Genomic DNA, 14,080 nt, shown 5'->3' with positions numbered 1-14,080 from the left:
ATACATGATAAATTATTTAAGAAGAATTTTATATGTATAATTTACGTATAATAATACATATAAGGATGTGTGATGCTGTTTCACCAAGTGGCAGGGACGTTTCCTATCTCCATGATGCAATTAAGGTGAGATACCGATAGTTTACCTAAGGAGCTGTGAAGCCCTAAAACCATTTTTTTTGTGCCATGCGCAGCAGGGGACTGTCAACGCGTTCTCGAAAGGCCATCTGGAAATGCACAGTGACTGGTGGTAAGTAACCTCTGCCGGTGCAGCGGTCGTGGGCCTTATGCCGAAGAGAAAGTCGAAATGGACATGATGGGGACTGACTCGTCGAGCAGGCGAAGAGGAGAAGGTTGGCAGGCCTGCATTATGTGTTCATTAGGGCTCAAAATGGTCAAACTGCAATGAATTGAGTGATGATCATAGATTATTTTTTATTATATACGTATGTATATGTTATAGAAACATATAACAAAAATTAAGGCTTTACACAATAATAATCTTAATTTACATAAATACAAACAAATGTCTCATCTGATGTACTAAAATGAACTTTCTTTCATTTTATCCAATACGTGTAACAATATTATTGTGCTTATACTGTATAATAATTATATAATACGTTTGGATATTTTATAATTTTTTTAGTCAATAATATTGATGAAACATAAACTATAGATGAAACTATAGGTAATTTCTAAGAACCAAATTGACTAAAAAACAAAGCTATAGCAGGGTCTTCGCACTCACATGTAATTAATACATCCCGAAACTTATCTAAAATTTGTAATATTTGGGATCTACGTATATTTTCTAAATACATAATTTCTTCCAAATGATGCCCACCATTAAAATACCCAAGGCGGCACAGTCTATCGAGTAGTTTCCGGTCATCCGAAGGAATATCATAATCTTCTGATTGATAATTATATATACCATTTTCTTTATGAAGATTTAATAATAACTCTTCTTTTATATCGGTTGAAGTTCCCGTTGAAGCATCATTCAAATTTCTGTTACTACCACTTTCTGTGCTCTCTTTTATGTTATAATTAGTTTCATCCTTTAAATCCTTCAGAAAACAAATCTTTAATTAATCAACTTTGTAAATATAGTATTTCTTAAACTTACCAAGGGTATTCGACCATGTACAGTTGGCATGTACTGCACGTATGTGTGCAATTGGAAAAGTAAATGATTTTTTAATAACCATATTATTATTTTTACTAATTGTGTTTGTTGTTGTGATTGATTCAAAGGATTTAATTTTTGGCTTATCGATGTTGGCAATGAAAAATCACTAATAACCTACATAAAAAGATAATTAAAATTTGATTTTCTTTTATACATACAATAATAATAAGTTTTCTCATACTGACTTGTAAAAGACATAATCCTGGAAATTCTTCAGTGAATGCCTCTAGTAATTGGTTTGTGATAATAGCATCTGGTGACACAACATATATATTGCTTTCGCAGAGGGGATAAATTATAGTAGCCTTCGCCCAATAAACTAGATGACCGGTTAATTGGAAAACCTGAGTCAGCGTAAGGTCAGAATCAGCAGCTAAAGTTTGTAAACTTTTCAATGGACTATACATCTGAATGAGACATTTAAGAGCTGGCGAAGAATCTATAGGAAGTGTATCCAACAAGTTTAGTGGTTCGATAAGTAATAATAAACCATGATATGGTCTTAGACTATTTAAACATCTGTAATAGAATTATATACAATAATATCTAATATGTTAATTTTTTTTAAATTAAGTATAATACTAGCCTATCTATTATTTCTGGATTAATAACAAATCCTTTTTTATGGAATTGATGAACTTTTTGTGGAAGGCAGAAACGAACTTGAATCCATTTATTGATCATAATATTAATAATTCCAGAAGTACTAAGGCTATTAAACACAGATTTTAAATCACGTGCTAGCAAACTTCTTTGCAATATTAACTCATATGGTGATTCATCGCAATCACTTTCACCTTCCGATCTAAACATGTATATAACAAATTTTTATTATTCATTCTTCACATTTACTGTTACTTTAATTTAAAAAATATATATATTTAACAATAGCCTATATACCTAGTAGCAACTTCATCATGAGTAGATACCATAATTTTTATTTCGTACGTCAAGAATCCACATCTTTTTTCTTCATGTCTCAATGCTATGCCTAATCTAAAATCAGTTATGTATAAGATTTCCTAAGTTCCAATTGTTTCAGTTTCAGTAAACATAATATGTTACCAACCTTTTACTTAAATCGTAATAACATTTTACTATAGAATGACTTGCTTGTGCTGGAAGGGCAAACACTATATTAAATAGCATAGAAGAATTAACTTCTTTTAGTCCACGAGATGGAACGAGAGTTGGATGTCCAACAAAGCGAACATCATTTACTTTTAATTCAAACTTTTGTTCACACAATTCTGGTTTAACAGCAAATAATGTTGATAAGACTTCGTCGGTTACTCCAGTTAAATTTCCATTACTTACATTAGATGTTGAAAAAGGTAAAGACTATTCAAAAATATACATATTTAAGTATTAAATTATTGCATATATATATATATTGATATAGGAATATGTCCATATACATTTATACTTTGTATTTTTGCATTTATTAAAGAATCAATAAACATTACACTATTATAATATTTTGTAAAGCTGACCTGCAATGAATCTTCCGCTATAGTTAAAGAATAAGGATTTTTTCTTTTTGTACATTGATTAGAATCTCGTATGTGTTTGGCTATATGCGGATAACGAAACAAGAGTCTATCACCTTTACTATCACTTTTTACAAGAATTGTACTTAATGGATTTATTTCCATAATTCCTTACTGATAAAAAGGTTATATTACAGTTTACTGTAATTATTAAACATAATTTAGCGAAATATATGTTCGAATTTAATTAACAATGAAATATTAATAAATATGTTTAAGCGTTTTCAATATTTGATATAAACGAAACTTTCCTGCTTTATTAAAAAATGTTTAACACCTGGCCTGAGCTCACGCTAGTCTTTCATCTTTTCCGAACGCTTCGACTCTCCGCGTCTCTTTCTTTCTCATAGCCTGTACTTCTTTGCGTCCGAAACTTTAATCGTTAATTACAGAAGTAATTATCATCGGAATCATATCATTTTTGGTATTATTTTCAATATGTTGATGAACGTCCCATGAAAAGATAATGAAAAATAAAGAAGTTTTCCTATTGGATTATAGTAGTCATCACACTTGTCGGTGGTTCTCAAGCTTCGCGTCCCCTCACGGGGTATACCCCGCGGTACTAGGGATATTCAACATCGGCTAACGTAACGGTCTACACTTTGATCTTAGCCATGAGGCCGAGAAGCTAGGAGTCTTATAACCCGTTTTCACGGAAGTTTTGAAAAATCCTTCAAGATACGGTCTTGCCACCGAGAATGATTGAACCTCGGGGCTGTGAGTATCAATGGTCGCATCGTGGAGGTACTAGGCAACTAGGTTATTTGAAGTTTGCCGAACATAGATAAGGAAAGCGCATAGAAGAGAAAGACGAACTGTTGGTCGAGGCAAACGGCGCACAAGGCTGTATATCGATTACAATGTTAATGCAAACAGGAAACTTTTTTATTTTTGATTAATTTTTACAAAATATCTACCAACGTATTTATGAGATTTTTCTGATTAAAATGAATATAAATACGGCATAATTTAGACTATATTTACTTATTTAAAGTGTGATCGTAACTCGCTATGATATAGGTAAATTAAATATGATTGAAACTCTATCGAATTTGGTTTTTTTTTAATCGGGGAAATCTCACAAATACGTTAGTAAAAGTTCTGAGAAAAAAGAATAAAAAAGTTTGGTGTTTGATTGGTAGTGGTGTCACACCGATGTACTCGACCCTTTCGTCCTTTTCTCCGTTCGGCAGAGGATCACAGAAAGCGTTTCCTGAAAACTGAATGTCTCTGACCGGACCTGAGTTTTAGACATTTATAGCGAACTTACAATAATCTTATTCTATTTGTCAAAATTTCATTTTCTATTTAAAATAGTTTGTTATTGAAACTCATTAATAGTTTTAAATAGTATGTACTTGAAATATTTAAAATGATATTGAAATATTGTTATATTACAATTTGGAATATTTCGTCGTTAAAGGGCTTAGCCGGACGAGGCAGTCAAACATGCCCTTCAACATATTTGAACGGCTGTTGCGCCATTCGATTTTCGGTCAATTTTCACCAATTAATTGCATGCAGAAATATTGAAAAAATGTGCGGTTATGGATATTTGAGAATTTCGGTCGAATTTTCGGTTGAAAATCGTTTACAAAAAATGATCAAGTAATTATCATTGTCTCTTCGTCAGACCAATACATTCATTTTTAATGTAGTTATAATTTATAACATTTCTTCCTGTATTGCATATGAAGTTTCTGAAATGGTCGACGATCCGTTATCAATACATATCCACAGACGCACAAGTATAAGCAAAATTCACTGTTCTGATACCGACAGTTTTTCACGAATTCGACCATTGTTTTTTTATGTAAAATCGTATTGTATGGTGATGTAGCTTTAGTATTGTATTTTGGATTAAATAGTTCGGTAATCCATATAAATATGCACAAAAAATCGCATAATTTTGAAGTATATTATTATAATTTATTAATACCAAATTTTTTCTATGAAATAACAATAATATGAAAATAAGAAAATATTTACAAACTTCCAATATCATTAAATCGTTTGAGCTTTTCAGGAAATACATCTTTAAATAAGACTGGATCTGCTCGGAATTCAGCCGATTGTAGTGGCATTGATCCATAAATTGAAGAAAATCTATTGATACATTGTGTGCGTTCTACCATGTGTGTTAGGTCTGCTGAAAGCATTTCAGTATTCGTACATTCTGGACATCGAAACTTTTTCTTTGGTGTTACCTACAACAGAAAGAATACACTTAACAATGTGTCAAAAATCATGATAATGAATTTTTTGTGAAATTTTATTATGTATACTTTTATTGGTGGTTTTCCTGTGATATTTGCTACCAAAAAGTTCATAGCTATATCTTCGCAATTCATATGTTCATCAACCCATTCTTTTATATCACCTGGCATAGCAGTTGTATACATATAACTCCAATACTAAAATAAAAATATACCAATTAAAAGACAATTATATATTAATATAATTTCGAATATATTATAAGAATAAAATTCAAATGATTATGCTTATACTTTGTTGAAATATTTATATGTATTTCGGTATATCAGGGAATAACAGGAAATTTATGACAGAGTGGAGTTTTGCAAATAGGGACTGTTATGTTTCTACTAGACGGATTGTCATTTAGGGATCTGAAATAAAAATAATTGGACACTAAATTCTTTTAATAATGAATCACATGCATATTACTTTATGGTGAAATGCAGCTCCAGTTAAAACCATAGAGATACTATTGGTCCATTCACTTTCATATTTCCAACAATTGGTGCTATTATCCCACATGTGAATTCGGGATGGAAATCCAACAATTCGATCTGGGAATTCCCTCCATACCTACAATTAATTCCAATTTTATTTCCAAATTTTATCTGAATATTATTTAGAACGAGGTACATGAAAGAGAACACTTAAATATGTCCATTGTTCCCAAATATAGGTATTAAAAATATATTAGTTAATGCAAAACTAAAATGCTCGAAAACTTTCTCGTGAATTTCCGTTTTACCAATTTGGTTGAAACTGTGTTCAAACTAAAATTTGAGTGCAAAGTTTGCAGGCGGAATTTCATGCTAAATGGAAAGCAAATTGAGACCAAACCTTGGCCTCCTTATAGAGGGCAGGTTGGTCGCACTAAAAGTAAATGTCGGGCAATATCGGAGGAAATTCGACAAAAATGTTAAAGTGCAAAACTGTAAACGTTGCGTTAATTCACTCATTTTCAATTATGGCTCTCGAGCATTAGTTTACTTGAGAAATAGTGTAACTTCGTGTGACACTACAGAGCGGTCAACGAACAACTACACGGTTCAACATCGAATGCTCAACGCTTATCTTATGTCTTATACTATACATATGTATGTGTAATGGGGAACAACCTCATATGCAAATTCTACTTCGTCTGCTGTCAACATGATAATATCATCATCTATTGATAGAACGGCTTCAGTTTCAATTTCATTGTATGGATAAAATCTGTTAGATAATTTATTTTCCTTTGTTTGTATAACTTTTAATGGTTTGTTTAGTTTTGGCCATTTAGATGCTGCAATAGATGTAGTTTTATGTGTTATCTTCCTGTTTAATGCAAACATGTTTAACTTGTTTAATGCAAAAATATGCTATATGTAAGCCACACTTACAATGTGGTGGATCTTTATGTTGATTATTCCATATAACTAGTACTTTAGACAAACTTGGAACTTTAACAAGTTTATTAATCAAAAGAAATAATAATTCCAATCTGTCATAAGTCAAAATTACAGCGGTAAATCCTCGAGTTTTTGGTGCAGTGACCGGCAAAGAAAGTGGCGATGTAATGTCCTATATAAATATCAAGAATATCATTATTTCCGTAAAATCGTATGCAATTGGACTAATTAATATGTTTATACTTTCTTTATGAGGAGGTACGTTCCAAAATATATAATCTCTAGCTAAATGTGGAAATACACGATCTGCAAGTATTTCTAATGTTGTTTCTGTTATCTTTTCCATTGATTTAAAGTATTTTTGATAAAGCCATGTTCCTTGCTCTTGAAGTTCTATAATTCGTTGTACAGATACTTTTTTCAAAACCGATATTATTGATAATATATCTGCTTCTGATATAAATATAGCAGCTCTACATGAAAAATTTACCATTTACTCATACTTTACAATAATATTAGACTTCTTTTATTACATATGTATAGCAATTAATGTAATATGATTAACTTTTACCTGGTCCAATCAATTACATCATGAAATGGCATTACAAGAGAATCAGCTATAATTACAGGTATACTTCCTGCTGCCATACAATCTAAAAGTGTACTCTGACCCAGTCTTGCTCCACGAATGACTAGACAAAATGTTGCAGTCTAAAATGGAAAACTTGGATGTAATAAGATTAAGAAATAATTTTGTCTTCATAATGAAATTTTATAAAATATATTGTGATTCACCTAAAGTCTTGCACCTTGTACAACAGTGAGACCTGAATTATATGGTTAAGAAAGATCAAGAAAAAAGTGTTTAAAGAAAAAGAAAAAATCATTCGATGAGGGATTCGATCCGGCAAAATATTCTCAGCCGGAGACCTTACCGTCTGCGTCAACTGAAACTGTTCAGAGTTATACTCATATATTAAAATGTAACACAAATAAAATATTTTATATTGCAGTTTTAAGTTTGTACACTATTTTTCCTACTATAAAAATGTTCAATATTACATAATACATCTACAAAAAGGTAAAAAGGTATCGAAAAAGTTGATTTTGATTTTTTTTACGACGATGCAGTTTGTAAAAAATTCTGAAAAAATTAAGAACAATTGTTTCTTGAAAAATTCTGAAAAAATCTCAGTCGTGTATATTAGGTAGAATATTCATGAATTTTTTCGTAAATTTTGTTAAGCATGGACTAAAAATCAATTTGGTTTGAGGGCACTTTTGACCATCTTATCTGGCTAACTTAAAAATCAACAAAAAAAAAATTATTTAAAAAATATAGAACATATTTCAGTATACACCATTAAAACCGATTTTTAAAAAAAATTTGAGATCGAAATTTCGCATTGATATCTTTCTTAGTTTAAAAGTTGTAGCAAAATGTGTTCCTCGCCAAACTGGGAATCGATTACGCCAATTGCGTAATTTTTACTTAAAACATTTTTCCATATAACAAACAGTTCATAAGTTATTTAAGTGGCATATTTAGGTGAATCACCCTGTAGGTATATGTTAATCATTCAACGTACTTGAAGAACGTTTGGATATTTATAAAAATCATCTCCAGCACATCGTACTGTAGCATTTACAGAATTATAATGTAGGCATGGACCTAATATCAAAATATCTTTTGGTGAGATAGATTTTATTTCTAATAAATCTTGTTTGAAGGCTGAATTAACATTAATTTGCGATGAAATGGCTAACCAGATCCTAAAATAAACATATACAATTAAAAAAAATTTTAATATGATAGATATTTACACATGTTTAATATGTATACATTGTGAGTTACTCAACATTTTTACCTAAAAAAATCTGTGTTGTTCTAATGATACAAGACAAATGTTTACTTCAATGAGACTTCGTTTTCGAGAAAATCGACTTTAAAAATCTGTTTGGTATATGTACACGCATACAACATAAAAATTAATATAGAACTCCATTCAATGAGTGTAAAAGTAAAGCAAGAGTAACAGAAAATATGGTAACACCGACGATGTTTATGTCTAAAGTGGCGGTTTTCAAGAAAAAAGATGGTCCATAGTCTACAGTGAAATCCGTTCAATTGAGACTTGGTCGAGTATACGTGTACTGAGCAGATTTTTAAAATCGATTTTCTCGAAAATGAAGACTTAAATGGAAACATTATATTCTATATAATATTCTATATGTTTAGCTTATTTTGTCACGTAGACTCAGCCCCAATCCAGTTGTACAACATCCACTACAATATTATGATTACAAAAATATAGTGAAATATAGTACAAAATCACTTCCATTACTTCGTTTGTATAAAAATCATTTACATCACATAATATACCATTAATTCCTCACGAAAAAATATTAAATGTTGATGTTGCAAAATGTAACATCCTATATATGAAACTGAATTAGCGATATTCTAATTAGAGATTTTAACATATATTTTAACAGTAACACTGAAATGACTATATTGATTTTGTTATGATATATACATGATTGATTACCTTGTATTGTTAAAAGTAGGTTTAAGATTGTTTATAAAGGGACTATGTACTGGTAAACTAATGTCAAAACCAGGTCTATATGTTAAAGATGACATTCCTGCACCTGCAATCATTGCTCTTCCAATGGGTACATCAATGATTGTATTGTAATCTGGTACACTTCCAGGAACCATGTTAAATATAATATGATTTTCACCATTATTCCAGCTGAAATTGAAAAAATACAACATTTATTAATTTACCTATTATGCGTTATAGATACTACAGAAAGTAGATAAATACATGATATATATTGCAGAGTATTAATCAGTTACTGATATTTTGTATACGTAAATGAAACATTTTTTCACTCACATTTAATATTTGATTTCTGTTAGTATATTATAAAATAAAATTTTAATTTATTTGAAATTATCATATCTTAATTACAGTAATTCATATTATTTTAATCTAATAATTATACTAATAATGATTATTAAGATTAATATATTTATCACTATACTACGGTCTGGGTTAGGGATATTTGTAATATTTTATAGAGATGACATGTTGTGTCTAATAAAATATTACAGCTACTATAATAGGTATTTATGTTACTGTTAACCATAAAAATCTAATTATATAGTATTTAATGAAATACTAGCAGATATGAAAACACATGATAAGTATCAGCATAGATACCTACACATATCATAAGTCTGGTAAATACTTTGCATTATCTTATATTAACTACTATAAGTACATTGATTAAACCAAACATAAAAAGAAACTTACAATGGTAATGCCTTTAAGGCTTTTGAAACTTCATGTAATTTTAATCTGTTTTGATTTAATGTATCAATTGATGGAATGAATATACATGCTTCGTATGGATTTGGTGTATAAAATTTACTCGAAATAATAGTACTCAAAATCTGATAAAATTCTTTGGTTATCTGACTTGTTATAGGTCTTTCTAAAGCATCAACATATACTTTTGGTGGATAAATATATATTAAAAGTTTATTTCCTTGGCTGCCACATCGATAAACATTAAAACAACCAAAATATGTACAAGAAAGATTCGTAACATCTCCTATTAGGGAATCTACATTTAGCATTTGAATATGAAAAAAACTTAAGTCATTAATGGTTATGGCATTATGTACAGAATGTTTTTGAGTACTTCCGTATTTTAAAATGTGATATGTTGTAAATAAAATAATAAATAATGTAAATATTAACAAACATATCATAAAGACATTTATATTGTGTGAAAATTTATTTATTTTACGTGACATTCTTGTCGGAAATGTCATATTGAGTTCACTTTCACTTTATGGAATAATTTACGTGCATTTAAGCTAATGCTTTAGTTTATAACGTGAAGAGATTGAAGTTGATAGTAACTGTGCTTGCACGACCTCGTTGTAACTTTAATTTTTTATAATTTTATTACATAATTCATGTCGTGATTAGAACTTTTTACAAAAATCAGTTTTCTTCATATTATATGTGCACAAATACATTATACAAATGTAAGTGTTAAATTATACAGAACGTTCTGTCACGAAAACATTTTGACTATTAGCTTTATCGGTAAACGTAAATAGACAGTAGAGAGGATATGAGTGTTCACGCCTGCGATTTCGGTGCCCCCTGCCCAGCACCGACGAGATACTGGTAAAGACTGCTAGACTCACGGGAGATTGTCACTCGAATAATATAGTGTTTTTTAACGCCCTCTAGGATATATTGTGGCTTGAGTAAGAAACAGAAGGCCACCGACGGTATCCAGGAAAACTAGATCCACGAGAAGCTTACCTATACCTATAATATACCTGTAATAGATACCTATAATAAATGGAGGGACCTCCGATCGGAGGAATACCAATTTTAATATGTTTTAAGATTACTCGGTATTTCATATCGCGCGACACGAAACAGTATTTCGAGACACTCATTTCCTTTCTGGCCGAAAACCCGGGCGTGAGCACTCTCCTATCCTCTCTTACAGAAGTAATAACACAAGATATCTGTATTACATGGATTGCTCATAGATAGTAAAAATGTTTATAGAGGAAGCGAGGCACTTGTCTAATTACATCTCAAAAATATGTAGACTACCTACTTTTCTTATAACGTAGCTTGTTCCGTATGCAGCATTAAAAGTTAATAACATAACATAGATAGAATAAGAATAATAACTGTTTAAAAAGGCACAGATATTCCGTGTCATCTTTATGTCATGGAATAGTAATGATTATAGCAAAAATGGATACGTGGAAAACAAACCTGTGAAGGCATTAGAAAAATTTCAGAATATTGTTACCTTCTTTTATTGTTAGACTTACTAGGATTATTGATAAAAGAAATACATTTTTGTCTGTCTTCCACTTACCATTTTGCAACTTAGACAATTTTTATTTAGCATAAAGATCCGCAGACTTGTGACATTTTTAAATGTCACGGAGTACCTATAACCGATAGTGCCACATATACAATATCATGAACTCTTAAGATGTTCCATTTAACATGTAATTCATTTGTAGTGTCCCTTCTTTTTAGGTATGTTACAAATAGTGGGTTACAAGGGCACTGTACTCTACAAAATTCTATATAAAATCATTGTTTGGGCAGTATTGCTTTGTTTTTTACATATTACCAATAATAAACATGCCAAAAAATATTGCATGTATTCATGCACTATTCTTAATGGTCAATATCTTCGTTAATTTTGAAACATATTCCTTCCACAGCTGCTTTTTTACCCACTTCGTAAGATGACAAGTTGGACATATGGCTCTAAAAATGTTCAAATATGTATATTATTCTTTTATCTAATTTTCGAAAATTCAAAGTACTTACAACTGCTGATTGTTCAGTCGAATTCATATAACCTATTATCATTGAATTAGTTGAATGACTCCATAGAAGGTCACCCAATCCTTCCTGTGGTGCATATCGAAGAGCAATGACACCTCCAAGTTTCTGTTCAAGTCCACATAAAAATTTTGAATCTAAAAAATGAATAAATTTGACTGTTACATAACAAGGCATTCTAGTAATTATTTGAAAACAAATGAAACTAGTCATATTAACTGAAAACAGCAAAGTAGTTACGAGACTTCACCGATAAAATTGACTTTCATGGCGTGATGTAAACTAGTGGTTGGACAGGAACTATTTGAAATAGCTTCTGCAACTGTGCGTGCTAACGAAGTACGAATTAAATGTTCTCCACAGCCGGATGTGCTTGTTCCTACTGAATATTTGTCTTTAAATGCCCAAGTACCGCAACCCCATACTCCAGCCTTAAAGTTATTTAACAATAATATATTCCATATGCTTATATAATACAATACAATACAATGTACACAAATAGGTTGTATAAACAGTAAACTAAAAAGATATAATACTTGTCCCACTCTTCCAGGATATTTTAAAATGATACCACCGCTAGAACAGGCACCAGCAATATTTCCTTCTTTATCGACGCATATTGCCCCAACTGTGTCCATCCTCTTCTTAGCACACTATTAAATTATTATAAAATTATGATCACAATGAATAAGTAAAGGTACACTGGAAGAAATTGCTTACCTTCTGAATTTCTACTTCAGAATCTTCTACTTTCCTTTTGTAATGCTTATATATTTTTTGGGCTTTCACTAAAAGTTATAGTATTGTGAATACATATTTAACAATATGCTATTATTATTTTTTACAAGCCAAAAATATAACAGAAAATTTGAAATATGTTCAACAGGTCTGCAAACATTTATAAACTACATTAATGTATAAGTAAATTATGTATGTACTTGAAATTAGTTGTTCTGGAGGTAAAGTTTGAATTCCCATTTCTTGAGCCCATACGTGTGCTCCATTACCAACTAGAAAACTAATAATTTTGTTTTATTATCATAAGTCATAATAGAATTTTAATTTAAAGACTTTACCTTGGTGGAATTCTGCCATATGCAATTTTAATTGACTGTTGTTCACAAAGGCGTTTTGCTAACAAAACAGGATTTTTTATTCCGCTGACTGCACCAACTGCTCCAAATTGTAATGATGTACCATCCATAACACTGGCATCGCATTCTACAGTTCCCTCTAAAGTAAGGTTAGAACCGAATCCAGCATTTGTTAGAGGTGAATTTTCTAGTATCATTATAGTTTCCACTACAGCATCTAATGTATTGCCACCACTTTTTAAATTTTGAATGCCCTTAAAAAATAAATTTCTTTGATTAAACATAAACTGACATAGTTATATGCATAATCAAAAACTGCACATACTGTTTCACATGCTAGGCGACATAATTTTTGGTACTTTTCCTTAAGAGCATTTGAATGCTTGCCTGCACCTAATGTAACGTGAGAAAGTAACGATAATTGAATGATTAAACTGATAACATTCGATTTATCAATAAACATAATAACAAATGTTGTTTAAAATAACGACATACCTACGTGAACAGCAATAAATCCTTGTTTAACATTACTCATTAGTTCTACTTATTTTTTATATTTCTTATAATTTTTCAATTTTTGCGTATGTATAATTAAAAAATTACTATTAAACTTCCTTATTGAACACAGGTAATATTATGCTATTTAATTAATATAATGTATAACCTACAAAACAATTTGTATACACAATTTTATTACTGCTCTTTTCATAACAAAGTAAGGTCTAACTCAGGTCTACTCAATACCAGAGAGGAAATGAGAGTGCTCACGCTCGGGATTTTAGTGTCTCCGGTATAGTGTTGCCCCCTAGTCTAATTTTTAGCCTGGAACAGAACCTGCATCATCTTTTTAGCCTGGAACAGAACCTGCACACCGACAAGATATATTTCGATGGTGAACGATAAGGAAAATAAGAAGGCAATAAAAGTGTAATGAAATTATGCAATAAAAAATAATTATTTCCCAAGCAATTACAGAATGGATTATGTCAGCATTCTACGTTTATTATGTCACTGACGTTTCTTCCGTAGTTCACGAGCAAATGTTCTATTTAGGTCAGTATATTTGAAATCAGTATCTCGTCGGTGGTGTGCATCAGTGATAGTTCTACGTTATTAGTTCCACAACCGATGGGAGTATCTCGTCAGTGGGGCCACGAGGCCCATTACCGAACGCTCCCAGGACC

General features: G+C 30.8%; 3 protein-coding genes and 1 long non-coding RNA gene across 5 annotated transcripts; 1 reads left to right on the top strand and 3 right to left on the bottom strand.

Moving 5' to 3' along the window:
- The first annotated feature begins 23 nt into the window (after positions 1 to 23).
- On the top strand, positions 24 to 697 carry LOC143354173 (uncharacterized). Its single transcript, XR_013082292.1, has 2 exons — positions 24 to 125; positions 194 to 697. It is a non-coding gene; the product is annotated as an uncharacterized LOC143354173 (long non-coding RNA).
- On the bottom strand, positions 371 to 3,478 carry Nprl3 (GATOR complex protein Nprl3). The gene is made up of 7 exons (XM_076788027.1): positions 2,688 to 3,478; positions 2,264 to 2,535; positions 2,095 to 2,190; positions 1,781 to 1,999; positions 1,380 to 1,713; positions 1,132 to 1,308; positions 371 to 1,072 (listed from the first exon to the last, which is right to left on the bottom strand). Exons 1-7 carry the CDS (start codon positions 2,847 to 2,849, stop codon positions 698 to 700), a joined length of 1,635 nt encoding a protein of 544 aa, XP_076644142.1. The 5' UTR covers positions 2,850 to 3,478; the 3' UTR covers positions 371 to 697.
- A 1,176-nt stretch (positions 3,479 to 4,654) lies between these two features.
- Sotv (exostosin glycosyltransferase sotv) lies at positions 4,655 to 10,239 on the bottom strand. Its single transcript, XM_076788026.1, has 10 exons — positions 9,715 to 10,239; positions 8,941 to 9,147; positions 7,981 to 8,164; positions 6,963 to 7,102; positions 6,639 to 6,864; positions 6,383 to 6,563; positions 6,119 to 6,285; positions 5,433 to 5,576; positions 5,033 to 5,161; positions 4,655 to 4,954 (listed from the first exon to the last, which is right to left on the bottom strand). The coding sequence occupies exons 1-10, from the start codon at positions 10,236 to 10,238 to the stop codon at positions 4,733 to 4,735; spliced, it is 2,124 nt and encodes a 707-aa protein (XP_076644141.1). The 5' UTR covers position 10,239; the 3' UTR covers positions 4,655 to 4,732.
- A 1,326-nt stretch (positions 10,240 to 11,565) lies between these two features.
- Positions 11,566 to 13,647, bottom strand: Tasp1 (Taspase 1). Of its 2 annotated transcripts, XM_076788028.1 has the most exons (9): positions 13,392 to 13,647; positions 13,222 to 13,289; positions 12,879 to 13,150; positions 12,741 to 12,820; positions 12,523 to 12,590; positions 12,339 to 12,455; positions 12,053 to 12,233; positions 11,788 to 11,939; positions 11,566 to 11,724 (listed from the first exon to the last, which is right to left on the bottom strand). In XM_076788028.1, exons 1-9 carry the CDS (start codon positions 13,429 to 13,431, stop codon positions 11,632 to 11,634), a joined length of 1,071 nt encoding a protein of 356 aa, XP_076644143.1. In that variant the 5' UTR covers positions 13,432 to 13,647; the 3' UTR covers positions 11,566 to 11,631. The 2 variants fall into 2 exon arrangements, with proteins under 2 accessions (XP_076644143.1, XP_076644144.1); XM_076788029.1 differs by lacking the exon at positions 11,566 to 11,724 and having other exon boundaries at positions 11,794 to 11,939; positions 12,043 to 12,233.
- Positions 13,648 to 14,080: the final 433 nt, after the last annotated feature.

This window comes from Halictus rubicundus, chromosome 5 (assembly GCF_050948215.1).
Source record: "Halictus rubicundus isolate RS-2024b chromosome 5, iyHalRubi1_principal, whole genome shotgun sequence".
In the NCBI taxonomy this organism is placed as follows: domain Eukaryota; kingdom Metazoa; phylum Arthropoda; class Insecta; order Hymenoptera; family Halictidae; genus Halictus; species Halictus rubicundus.
Note: the sequence above shows the minus strand (reverse complement) of the source record. Positions and strands in the feature narration are given on the sequence as shown.

Coding starts and splice junctions, on each gene's coding strand:
- Nprl3 (XM_076788027.1), bottom strand. CDS start 2,849: ATGGAAATAAATCCATTAAGTACAATTCTTGTAAAAAGTGATAGTAAA. Junction 2,536..2,687: donor TAGCGGAAGATTCATTGCAG/GTCAGCTTTACA, acceptor ATTTTTGAATAG/TCTTTACCTTTTTCAACATC. Junction 2,191..2,263: donor TATTACGATTTAAGTAAAAG/GTTGGTAACATA, acceptor AACTGATTTTAG/ATTAGGCATAGCATTGAGAC.
- Sotv (XM_076788026.1), bottom strand. CDS start 10,238: ATGACATTTCCGACAAGAATGTCACGTAAAATAAATAAATTTTCACAC. Junction 8,165..8,940: donor CCTACTTTTAACAATACAAG/GTAATCAATCAT, acceptor TGTTTATTTTAG/GATCTGGTTAGCCATTTCAT. Junction 6,286..6,382: donor ACATAAAGATCCACCACATT/GTAAGTGTGGCT, acceptor CATCTATTGCAG/CATCTAAATGGCCAAAACTA.
- Tasp1 (XM_076788028.1), bottom strand. CDS start 13,431: ATGAGTAATGTTAAACAAGGATTTATTGCTGTTCACGTAG. Junction 13,290..13,391: donor ATTTATTGCTGTTCACGTAG/GTATGTCGTTAT, acceptor ACGTTACATTAG/GTGCAGGCAAGCATTCAAAT. Junction 11,940..12,052: donor CATGAAAGTCAATTTTATCG/GTGAAGTCTCGT, acceptor TTCATTTTTTAG/ATTCAAAATTTTTATGTGGA.